General features: G+C 60.7%; 2 protein-coding genes across 2 annotated transcripts; both read right to left on the bottom strand.

The window, feature by feature from the left end:
- Positions 1 to 2,192: 2,192 nt before the first annotated feature.
- On the bottom strand, positions 2,193 to 3,723 carry VTJ83DRAFT_4300 (uncharacterized protein; the record flags this gene model as incomplete). The annotated part of the gene is made up of 2 exons (XM_071010775.1): positions 2,193 to 3,424; positions 3,483 to 3,723. The coding sequence occupies 2 exons, from the start codon at positions 3,721 to 3,723 to the stop codon at positions 2,193 to 2,195; spliced, it is 1,473 nt and encodes a 490-aa protein (XP_070865750.1).
- Positions 3,724 to 5,466: 1,743 nt separating this feature from the next.
- Positions 5,467 to 11,218, bottom strand: VTJ83DRAFT_4299 (uncharacterized protein; the record flags this gene model as incomplete). Its single annotated transcript, XM_071010772.1, has 3 exons — positions 5,467 to 5,577; positions 5,649 to 10,612; positions 10,684 to 11,218. 3 exons carry the CDS (start codon positions 11,216 to 11,218, stop codon positions 5,467 to 5,469), a joined length of 5,610 nt encoding a protein of 1,869 aa, XP_070865749.1.
- Between the last annotated feature and the right edge of the window lie 1,351 nt (positions 11,219 to 12,569).

Raw genomic sequence — 12,569 nt, 5'->3', positions numbered from 1 at the left:
GTCAAACCCATCGGACCTTCCCCGAGCGGCATGGAGCATGACGAACAGACCTGACGGTCCGACGTCGATGAAGGCATGAAAGGAGATCTTGGCCCATGGACCAAGCCCCGCTTCCCCCCCCACCCCCCGCATGTGGTTCGAGCCAAGCCCGTCCTTCTCCACGTATGGCGGGATGTAACCCTTCACTGTGCAATTCTGTTGCTGCGCCACCTTGCGGCTGAGGGGCCATGCTCGTTGGAGTCAAGCGTACTGCGTATGTATGTGTGTGTGTGTGTGTGTGTAACGGTATGTGTTGGCGGGTTTGGCTCAGTTGTGCAAAGGCTTCCCGAGTACGAGCAGACCCCCTTTCCCAGACACAGACAGGGAGGGACTCAGGAGAAACCGCATGCAGGCTTTGCTTTGTTCGCATCTCCTGCTTCTGAGGCCGCGCAGCGCGCCCTGCGCCGTGATGGACGTTCAAGAACGTTGGAACTACCGCCGCCATCCAGCATCTCACACGGCCCGACAACTCCGTTCACGCGGTCCGACATGCATATAGTATCTCGAGCTTCAGGCGCTCGCGGATAAGTCGCGTCCACCCCTCCTGCGTCCCATCCAGCAGCACATACACAGTAATTACCGAGTCCCCCGACGGCTGTGAGACACAACCGCAATGTTCTGTCGCGCCGCCGTAGCTGACATCCAGGCCCCGGTTAGTTAGGTGTCGACGTCTCGAAGCGGGCGCCTGCTTGCTAGGAGCCGAACGGAGTCGTGGACCTTGTCATTGTATCAAGGACGACCGCAGCCGTCCTGGTTTCGCACCGCGCTGCTGCGTCAAGCTCGGTGATTTGATCGACGCTGTCAAGCTGTGCAGCGTGCCACACAGCATTTGTAGGTTGCACAGCTTTTGGCTCTAAGTGCTACCCAAGAATTGTACCGGACTTTCTACCGACCATTCTCGAACCCGGGCTGGGGGCCTTGTGGCGCAGGGGGTGCCGCGTGTATCGTCGGAAATCGGTCGGTGTGCGTTGCGGCTGGGGGCTCCAGATCCGGCCCATGCGTTCATTTCCGTGACCTTGCATACTGCGTATACTGCGTAGTAGATGATTATGCAGACTTGGTATGGAGGGAATAGAGCAACGGTCTCAACGGCCAATAGGCTGGAAAGGCTTTGGGAGGCGTGCCTCGTGGCTTGGACCCCATGAAGGGGGTGAACGATGGTTGATTTTGAAGCTTCATCATTCGCTTTGATTTTGAAGGTACACAGTGCGACTGTGTAGCAAGAAATCGAAGCGGAAGCTCCGCTTTGCTTTACTATAGTTACCCGCACAATCCTCCAGAGTTCTTTAAGTTTTGATTGGCTTGTTGCGCTTATTTTGACTCCACAACTTTGCAATTGGACCGCTTAGTTTTCCGTATTAGGTAATACAGTGCGACGTGTATACGCCTAGGGAGACATAGCTGCCGTATCGTTGACGAGGACTTGCATTGGCCGATCGGGTACAGAGAGGTATACGCAGTATCAACAGATTGCAAGGAAGCCCGCTACAAAGGTCCTTTTACCTAGAAAACGGGGAGCAGAGGTTTTGGGCAGTGCAGAGGAGTTTAAAAAGCGAGTAAGTTCCACGCTTCGATTTGCACTTCCTGGGGCGAAAAGCCAAACGAACGTCACAGGAGGCTCTAGTATCTGAAAGAACTACGAGTATTATTAGTCCTTGGTGGGGTTTTGCACCAGGCGCTGGGCAAGCAGAGACCCCATCCCACCCCCCCCCCCCCCCTTGAACGAGACGGCTCGATTTCACCAACTACCAGACTTGTAGTGCATTCTGGGTTTCCTTCCGTCGATGCAAGGCCTGGACCGTGTGTTGTTCCGTCACGCTTTCTTATTCGTGCTAGAGGTTGGCCTTGGGCGCTAAGAGCACTCGAAATGGCGTCCTCGGGAGATCCATGAATGCACAGCCTCGCCGGATGTATTAGTGAAAGAAAAAGACCCAGGATTCCCACCCTGGTCTATGAGAGTCTCTCTAGTATTCATTCCTTCTCTCTATAGGCTTCCCGTAAAAGCTCTACGGTCGAACCTTGATCGAGCCGACTGCCCGTCGATATCTCCCGTGACCTCCATAGGTCTCAACCCGTTTCGGAGCAATGCTAGAACCCTGTTTTTCTTTCTTTCTCGTTGATAGGTCCCTTTTCTGCTCCGGACCGACGTTAATTTACTTCCGCTCATGCACCAACCGCCCCTTCACCCACACCTTCTTCGTGTTCCGGTCATCGCCCGTGTAGACCCACTTGGCGATCCGATCGGGCCAGCTCTCCCAGCCGAACACGTCAACGTTCCCGTCGTCGCCGCCGCCGCCGTTCTCCGTACCCTCCACCTCGCCGTCCTCGCCGACCGCGCATAGCCCAACCAACTGGGCGTCCCACTCCATCCCGACCTCAAACCCGCCCACCTTGGGCGCCAGCCCGACCGCCTCGGCGCCGCCGCGCGTCGCGAGGTAGAGCACCTCCTTGACGCTGAGCTTCTGCCGGTCCGCCTCCTCCTGCGCGGCCCGGCCGGCGGCCGCCGCGCCCTGGGCGACGTGCCGGCTCACCAGCACCGCCGCCCGCGCCGCCTCGAGCACGCTCGGGCTGTACCCCCCGCTCACGTCCGAGCCGAGGCTGCACCCGATCCCGCGGTCCAGGAACCACCGCACCCGCGCCGCGCCCGACCCCAGCGCGCTGTTGCTGCAGGGGCAGTGGCTGACCTTGGCGCCCCGCCGGGCCACCAGCCGCGCCTCCCCCTCGGTCAGGTGCACCGCGTGCGCGAGGATGGTGCGCTCGGTGAGCAGGCCCGCCGCGTCGTAGACGGCCGCGTACGAGGTGGCGTCCTGGCCGTTGTCCTCGCTCGGGGCGGCGCCGGTGGCGGAAGGCGGGAACAGGGACTTGACGAGGGCGATCTCGTTGACGTTCTCCGAGATGTGCGTCTGGATGGGGAGGTTCTGCTCGTTGGCAAGGTTGGCGAGCTGGCGCATCAGGTCGATGGAGCAGGCCGGGGCGAAGCGCGGGGTGATGATGGGGCGGACGATCTCCATCTGCGGGTCGACGGCGCGGATGTGGTCGATGGTCTGCCTGGTGGCGGCCATGACGGCTTCGGGAGACGCGTCCCGGTAGTAGTCGGGCGAGAGCTGGTCCATGCACACGCGGCCGATGAGGGCGCGCTGGCCGGCGGCGAAGCACAGGTCGGCGAGCAGGTTGGTCGAGGCCGCATCGATGGTGGCGTAGTAGGCGGCGCAGGTGGTGCCGTGGGCGAGGGTGCGGCGGACGACGCGCGAGTAGACGCGCCGGGCCTTGGCCGGGTCGGCGAGAGACGCCTCGAGCGGGAAGGTGTAGGTGTTCAGCCAGTCGAGGAGCGTGGACTGGCCAAAGATGCCCGCGTTGGGGTACTGTGAGGCGTGAATATGCGTGTCTGGGAGGGGTTCGTTAGTGCCTGCTGCGGCTCAACCGCTCGAGTGCCCAAGACGTACCAATGAAGCCCGGAAAAAAGAACTGGCCGTTCTTCGCACGAACGATGTCGACATCGGTCTCGGCCCAGCCCAGGCGCGAGAAGATCTCCTTCTTCGCCTTCGCCTCGTCGCATGACTCCTCGATGGCCACGATGGCGCCGGACTCGTTGACGAACACGGCCCCGTCATGGAGAAACTCGAGTTCGGCGAGCGATTTGCTGTGCACAAAAGTGCCCAGGTACAGCGTTTTCCTCGCCGCCATGGTGCTTCGTTACGAGATAAGCGGATCGACTTGATGAGCCAGGGGATGACAGAAGAGAAAGCGAGGCAATAGGTGTGTGATGATTTCACCTGCCGGCGTGGGGATGATTGAATTTTGAAGGGCCGAGGCGAAACGGCAATGATGAGCCTCAAGAGCAAGGTGTCGTTCTGCAGTCGACGGATGAAACGGCCGGGAGCAGAGGACCGCCAATCGAGGTGAGGCTGTTTCTTTCATCAGCTCAAGTTCCTTCCCAGCCCCTGACGAACTTGACAGCCTTCCCTTCCCAAGACCACCGAACCCAAATCTGTACGAAAAAAAAGCAACAAAACCGTCATCCGACCACCTCCACCAAATTCGCCAGGACTCATTATAGCCACGATGACGCCCCAACCAAGTGCAGCTCATTACTCACCTGCCACAAGCAGGGGCTTGAGCAACCAAGATTGCGGTCTTACCGAACTGATGTTGACGGGATCTTCCGCTCGAGAGCTCGGACGAATCACACAAATCAGACGAGATGAAGCCCAGAGGCAAGCACAAGCAAGGAACCCAAGCTTGAAAAAAAAAAGAAAAGAAAAAGAAGACAAAACGAGACCGAGTTCAAAGCCGTTTGGAGAGGTTGTTGAGGGTAGATTCGAAGTCAACAACAAACTCTCCCAAGTTTCAACCGTCTTAGCCCCTTGGCACAACGTAAAGGGGGTCAGCCAGCAGTAATAAAAGGCGAGAACAGAACCAGCGTAACACAAAACCCCAGCCAGAAAACACAGATGATTGAAAACAAAATTAAAAAAACCAAGCTGGCCTTTGACGACTTGCGTCGCCTCCCCCGTATGTAACTGTTCTTAAAAACATAGAGCGGGAGGGAGAGCAAGCACTTACTGTGTGTGGTGCGTGGCAGGTACCTAGGAGTTCTCGAGAATCAACCGAAAGAGGTGACAAGGCTGACAGACAGACAAACAAACGGCATGCAAGAATTGTCAAAAACCGCTATCAGCAAGCAAGCCTCCAACAATGCATCTGCAGCCACCCAGACATATACGGTGGGTGAGGTGGGAATGCAAAACCACGGATCTGGGACCAGCCGCACAAACTCCCTACCCAAAGAGCCAGCCTGCCAAGGGTATGGAGCCGGCCGAGAGATACCGGTACCTCGCGTGGAGCCTCTTCTCCAGCCGTCCCCCCCTTTATCAGACCCAATCCGGATGGCCGAGTTGCCTCCCCTCCCCGCGAGAGTGGAACCCCGCTGGCGATGTCCTCCCTTGGCGGGTGGGGCCGATCGATTTGTGGACCTGGTTTCGGCTCGGAGCTCGACGGCCACGGCGTCGGCCAGCGGCGGAGCCCGGCGATGAGCCATCCATCTTATCACTCCTCCTATCTCCCTCTCGCCGTCATGGCGGTTTGCCAACCAGATACCCCCCACCCAATCACCCCTGAAATGGCAAGCCCTCTCTCGGGCGCCACCAAAGCCTTTGCGCAAACCCTCCCTTGGATGTGATGTCACACAATCATCGGACACAAACACTAGACGAAATCAAAACCATGACGTTGACAAAAAGATCTATTCTCATTTCCCATGACCAGGCCCAATATCACGTGAATTCCCTCCTGATGCAAGGCATCATCGTCTAAGTAGAGGCAATCGCCACATAGCATCGCATTACAAGAACATGATCATAAAACGACACGGCACACAACACGAAAAGACGATGCCCATCAAGCCCCCCGGCGACCACATCCCCTTGCTCACAGGTGCGCCGTCGCCACGGCCGCAACCTGGCTGCCGGCGTACGAAATGCTGACGCCGACCTTCTTAACGCCCGCCTCCTCCGCAGCCTTGAGAGCGGCGCCGTGCAGCTGTTTCGATCGAGTTAGCCAACGGTTCTTCGCTCTTGAAATCGTACAGAGGTGCCAGGGCTCAAACATACCTTGACCGTCGGCGCGCCGTTCTCGTCATTGACAATCTCAATGTCCTTCATGGCCGCACCACCGCCGCGGCTGGCCACGCCAAGCGCCTTGAACACGGCCTCCTTGGCGCTCCACCGACCCGCAAACGACGCCTGCTCGGGCCGGCCCGAAGCCTTGGACCGGCAGTACTTGATCTCGGCCGCCGTGAAGTTGCGCTCTACAAACGTCTCGTTGTCCGAGTTGACGGCCGACACCTCCTCGACGTCGAGGCCGACGCGCGTGTGCACGTTCTCGAGCTGACGCGCCTGCTGCGCAAGCACCGTCTCGAGCGACGTCGACGCCGCATCGACGCCGGCCGACTGGACGCGGAGGTTCTCCGACAGCTGCATGAAGTTCTTGGGGAAGGTGAGCTTGCCCGGCTCCTCCTCCTTGACGCGTGCGTCGGGGTTGAGCAGCACGGAGCTGAGCTGCTCGTCGGTGTAGGGCGCCTTGTCCTTGGCCACAAAGAGCGAGTTGTTGATGAGGCCGTTGTGGAAAAAGCGGTACGCCTTCTTCTGGCGCGCCTGCACCTTGGCCCGGTACTCGTTGAACGTCTTCTCGTCGAGCGTGGCGTACAGGTACCGCGGGTGAACGCCGATGGCCTGCGCGCCCTTCTGGCCGAAACCGAACGACGTGACCGAGAAGGCCTTGACGCCGTCCGTCTGGATGCTGCGGCTGGGATACAGAATGAAGTCAAACTGCTCCATGACCTGGTCCACGTTGTCGGCGTTGCGGTTGCCCGGCACGAGACCCGTGTTGAGCACCTGCAGGCAGCCGTTCATCATCCAGGCACCTGCAGCGCCCTTGGGGTGACCCGTGAGGTACTTCTGGAAGATGCCGAGCACCGGGTTGCCCTTGGTGCGGCCCAAGTGCGCGAGCTGCTGGCAGATGACCGACGATTCGTTCTTGTCGTTGGCCTTGGTGGAAGTGCCGTGGAACGACGCGACGCCGAGGTCGTCGATCGTGAGGCCCCACGTGGCCAGGGCGCCGCGCAGGGGAGCGATGCTCGGGTCGTTCTTCCAGAAGTTGTTGCCGTAGCTGCGCAGCACCTCCTTCTTTTGCCTCTCGGCCTCCTTGGCGATGAAGCGGGTGCGCTCCGCCACGTACTCCTCCACCTCGCTCTTGGGGCGGCCCTCGGACAGCAGCGCATCGGCCTCGCTGGCCAGGAACTCGAGGTCCGCCTCCTTGTCCTGCTCGATCTGCCGGTGGCGGCGCTCGATCTGGCGGCGACGGTACTTGATGTCGAGCAGCGGCGACGGGAGCTTGCCGGCGTGCTCGCGGGCCGTCGTCAGCACACCCTGGCCGGGGGCGGGCACCGAGCGACCGATCTTGTCCGAGGCGGTCGTGGTGAGGGCGAGAATGCCGTAGATGGGCACGCCCATGTCGAGAGCCAGCTTGGCGGTCATAATGACCTGCACACCGGAGCCCTGAGACTCCATGAAGCCGTTACGGGTGGTGGTCGTGGGGCGCGACATCTCCCTGGGGGTGCGGCCGTGCTCGAACTCGTCGACGGCATTGCTGGTGGCCTTCATGTTGGCGAACTCGTACGAGCCCTCCTCGCCAAAGTCATCGAAGCCACCGACGAAGCAGACGCGGGCCTTGCCCTCCATGATGGTCTCGTAGCCGATGTCGATCGACTCGACGGCCGTGGCGCAGGCGCCGACGGGGGTCTTGATGGGACCAGACGACGAGATGAGGAGCATGTTGACCCAGGCGGCCATGGTGTTGATGAAGGACTCCTGCAGGATGTCGTTCTGCAGCGGCTTGTCCAGGAAACGGTCGCGGTGCATGCCGCGAAGGGCGGCGGCACCACCCATGCCAGAGCCGACGCAGTTGCCCACCTCCGACACGTGCACGTACTTGTAGAACTCGTACGGGTCCGTGATGCCGGCCGACAGCAGCGCCTCGGCCGTCGAGACGAGCACGAACAAGGCGACGGGGTCGACCTGGGAGATAATGTCGTCGGGGATGCCGTAGCGCTTGGCGTCCCAGCCGGTGGGGATCTGACCGGCGACCAGACGGTCGAAGCGCAGGGCCTTGGGGATCCAAAGCGACGCGCCCTTCTTGAGGCGGACCGTGTATTCGCCCGACTCGGGGATCTCGAAGATCTCGACCTTGTCGCCGTGCTCGCGCTTGAACTCCTCGGCCGTCTCCTTGGAGGCCTGGAAAGGATCCAGGTCCTCCTCGATGACCACCTCGTGCAGCAGCTGCTTCTTGTTGGGGTCGTAGCCGTCGAACAGCTCGGGCTCGATGAGACGGATACCCGAGTGCTCCAGGATGTACTTTTCGTACTTGGGCTTGACGTCCTTGTCGTCGACAGGCTCGCCCGTCTTGGCATCGACCCAGCCCGAGTAGGGCTTGCCCTTGATGGGACCGTTGTGGTTCTTGATGAGGCCCATGATCCAGGCCATCTCGATGCAGCCCTCGAGCGAGAACTCGCCATAAGCCTCCATCTCCCAGCGGGTCCTCGAGTTGCCCCAAGGGCCAACCTCGGCGAAGCCCGTCACCACCACCACCTTCTCGAGGTCCACCATGCCCTTGAGGGTGTCGTTGAGCGGGGCAATCTCCGTCTTCCAGTCGGGCAGCGACGGGAAGTCGAACTTGATGTTGGCGCGCGGCTCAACCACCTTCTTTTTGTACAGAGCCTCAGAGGCCTCGCCACGCACCACCTTGTTCTCGGCGGCCGTCTCCTTGGTGACGGCGCGGCGGATCTCGCTCGTCTCGGTCAGGGCCTTGCGCTCCTTGGTCATGGTCTCATTCAGGTTAGGAATGAACTGCAGACCGCCGTTCAGGTCCGCAAAGACCGGTTCCGTCTGGCAGAGGTCGACAATGGTGGGCGCCATGAGACCCAGGAGGTTGAAGGCCATCTCCTGCTGCGAGAAGGTGCGGACGCCGAACCGCTCGACGGCCTCGGCGACGATGTTGTTGCCCGACATGAGACCGGTACCGCGGGTCCAGCCGATGATGGCACCACAGATGGTGAGGTAGTTGGCCCAGTCCTCCGAGACCCAGCGGTTGAAGAGCGTCTCAAGGCCAAGCTTGGACTCGGAGTAGAGGCCGTCGCTGCCAAACGTGCCGTGGTTCGGCGACAGCGGAAGGATGACCTGGGCGGGGCGCGTCTCGTAGCCGCGAGTGGCCTTCTGGGTCTTGACGGCGCCGAGGAGGCGGATGAGGTTGGTGAGCATGATGCGGTGAGCGAGCTCCGACTTGGAGTCGATGCCGTCGATCTGGCGGCCCTGCTCCGAAATGGCAGCGAAGGGGACGATGTAGTCAAGATCCCAGCCGAGACCGTTCTTAGTGTCGTAGATGTAGTTGACGAGCGCGTTGACGTCCTGGACGCTGCCCTGGTTGAAAGGCACCACGACGAGCTGGGAACCGCGGGCACCGTACCGGGCGTACATGGACTGGTAGTACTCGGTGACCTCGCGCGAGTAGCGGCTCGTCGTAACGATCACCTTGGCACCGCCGCTGATGAGGCCCTGCAGGACCTCGGCGCCGATGGAGCCGGCACCGGCGCCCGTCATGAGCACGTACTTGTCGCTGAAGGTAAGACCATTCCTGGCTGCGTGCTCGAGGCAGTTCAGGTAGACGTCGGTCAGCTTCCTGTCGAAGTCCCAGCCCTGCTGGGTCTTCTTGCGGAGGTGGAGGAACGGGATAGTCTCGGTCGTCGCCTTGGGCTTGCCCTTCTTGTGCAGAGAGTTCGTCCTGCCGCTGTCCTTGGCCATGATTTGGCTCTCGTTCATGCCGAGCGAGCGGATGATATCATGGTACAGGGCCTTGATCTCGGTCTGGGAGCCCTTGGAGAACTTGTACTGCTGCTTGATGAGCTTGTAGATGCGGGCGAGGTCGTTCTGGACCTTGGTGCGGTTGCCGTACTCCGAGATCTTGCCGCCCTCAGCCATCTGCTGCACGTAGGTCTCGAGCTTGCGGCAGCTCGGCCGCGGGACCTCCTCGTACGTCATGTTGCCACGGGCATCCACCAACGTCTTGGGGCCCGTGGGGACCGAGACGTCCTTGTAGACGGGGGCCTCAGCGAGCACCTGGCGGCAGTTCTCGATGAGCTGAGCACCGAGCTCCTTGGCCAACTGGTACGTCTCGCCGCGCTCGGTCGGGCAGTTGTCGATGTGGTACTGCATGAACTCCAGGAGGGTGGGGTTGGCGCGGTTCATAACGCGGATGCACTGGCTGACGATCTCGCGGTCCACGGCCGTGAGCCTGCCGAAGATGATATCATAGTACATGCTCAGGGCGTCCTGGCGAGCCCAGTTCCACGACGAGTCGTAGACGCGGGCCTTGAGGGCGCTGAAGATGGGCTCGATGCCGGCGGCATAGAAGTCGCCGTGCTCGGCCAACCACAGGTCGAGCTGCGACTGCAGCACCTTGGCCGACTCCTGAGACGCCTGGAACGCCTTGTCGCCGGCCCGGATGTCCAGCTTGAGATAGCGGGCGATGAGCTCGAGCTGCTGCTTGAACAAGGCCTTCTGGTCGCTCGTCAGCGCCTCGATGGCGGCGGGGTCCATCATCATACCGCCACCAGCGCCGCCGGCCGGTCCAGCCGCGGCGGCCGTGGACAGGCTGACGCCGGCGTGAGCGGCATATTTCTGAGCCACGTCGTCGAGGAAGGCCTTGGCGTCGGCATCTGAACCTAGACGTGCCGGGGGCTCCATCGTTATGGCAAGCAGGAGCACACCATCCTGGCGGCCCGACTGCAGGCCCCACCTTGTCTCGAGGTACTTGCGTGCCGTCGTGATGTTGAAGCCGCCGGGCATTTTAGACGAGATAAGACGGGCTACGAGGCCCTGGGTTGTCTTTCCGAGATTCCCATCGAAAGTGGCCTGCATCGCGGCGCCAAGCTCGTCGAGGGGCGTATCTTCGGGCTTTTCGGGTGTCGTGCCGAACTCCTTGCCTAGGTCACCCAGGATCTCATTCTGCAGCGTAGACTTGCCTGTAAAACGAAGCAACATCAGCACCATGGTTCACCTAAGAGACCAAACTCGGTGAGAAAAAAAAACCTACCGCCAACCAAGTCCTTGATCGCCTTGCTGAGGGGAACGTCCTGAATCGGCTTCTTGAGCTTCTGGGCAACCAGAGCACGCACGATATCCACGGCGGGAACTGGCGCATCGGGAACCTGAGCCGCCGGGCCAGCGCTCGGCGGTGGCGGCGCGGCGGCGGCGGCAGCGGCGGCAGGAGCAGCAGCGGCGGCCGGGGCCGCTGCCGGGGCACTTGAGCTGGCCTGAGCCGGGGCGGGCTCGGGCTCCTCCTCTACCGGGTCGAAGTTGTAGTAGATCTCCTTGGCATCCTTGTTGTAGCAGAGAATCTGGCGCTGCATCGACTTGGCAGCATCGAACTCCTCATACTTGGACGCAAGGGTGCGGCGGGCCATGCCACCGAGCGTGTCGGCGGGGCCGACCTCGACGATGCGCTCGGCGAGCTGTTCGGCGAGAAACACATCTTGGGTCTCGATCCACCTCACGGGTGAGGCGAATTGGTATGCCAGCAGCTCCACGAGGAGCGTGTGAGCAAGCTCCTGCTCAACTTCGGGGCGCATGGTTTCGGCTGGTGGCGTGGAAAGCGGGTTGCCCCAGGAATTAAGTGAGGTGAGGAATCAAGACGGCTCGGCTTGATCTCTCAGCGTAGGGAGGTAGGTATTGGGGTATCTCTCGTGACGAAGGGAAGAATAGGAGCTCTACAAACGGGCCCAGACGACGGGGAGGCTGGAGGCCGACGATGGATGGGGGTTGTCGGGAGGGGAGGGTGTGGGAAGACTCGCAACGAAGGAAGCGAGGGAGCGAAAGAGGGGAGGAGACAGTGAAGGGATCCAAGAGAGACCTCTCAACCACACGCAGGGAAGGAGGGGCTGCGGTGGACGTTATCCTTTTTTCCCCTTGTCGAATGCGAGGGCAGGTGGGCTTGGGGGACGAGGAATGGCCGGGCCACCGAGTTCCAGTGACTTGCACGGTTCCCAAGATTCCGTTGATGCGGGCAAGGGGCAACCTGTTCAGTCAAGGGCAAAAAGTGGAAAGTTGCCGCGTCCTTCAGGTCAGAGGCGCAACTGTTGAATCATTTGGCAGATGCACCCCTGTCGCGCCTGCCGCGACCCGCATGTTGATTCTCAACCAAACCTTGGTCTAACCCCAAAGGAACTAGCGCCCCGCCTTCTGGGTGCCCCACGACTTTCAGAGCGACGATCCCAGGTTCCGATACAAGAAGCATTCCCCGAGGGGATTGTGGATGCGTCGTCGACATCCAGTTCCACCCGGCGTTGCTCAACTCCCCAGCCGGTTTGCTCAGCTTTCCAACTTGGTGGAAGCGCGAACCCCCATCGGGGCGGCAGAATGGAGTGAAGACTACCTATAGTAGGTAGGTAGGCTTGAGACGCCCAACCCGAGATCCGCATGTACAGTACGCAATGCCTCAGGTTCCAATGGCGTGGGTGGGGATTTCGGGTTCTATCGGCAGCGAGCTTCGCTTCTGGGCCAACTGTTGTTCCCAAAAAGAAACAAAAACAACAACACACGACACACAGACCCAGAGCCGCGCGGGGGGGTTCGATACCACCACGGTCTGTCTCCTTTTAACGCACCCGCCCTCTGCTTCTGATGCTCTGAGAAGAGACGAACTGGAACTGGCCCACACACGGGAAAAAAATAAACCGCGTTTGCCGGCAGATGGACCAACACGTGTGCGGTGAGTGGTTCGGATGGGTTGCGAGGGCACAGTCCAATCCACATCGGCTGCAGGTTGCGTGGAATGCAGTGGTATTGGGCAGCGGCGAGGCATGCCTTTGGCAAAAAAGAAGCGGTTTCTTGAGTCACTGGCCCATTGAAATGCCCTCGGACATGACTCCGCAGGCGCAGGTTCCTGAAGCTCATGAACGCTGGTCCCGTCCGCATGTCGGC

Source organism: Remersonia thermophila, chromosome 4 (assembly GCF_042764415.1).
Source record: "Remersonia thermophila strain ATCC 22073 chromosome 4, whole genome shotgun sequence".
NCBI classification, from domain to species: domain Eukaryota; kingdom Fungi; phylum Ascomycota; class Sordariomycetes; order Sordariales; family Chaetomiaceae; genus Remersonia; species Remersonia thermophila.
The sequence above is the reverse complement of the archived record's forward strand: the minus strand, read 5'-3'. Positions and strand labels throughout refer to the sequence as shown.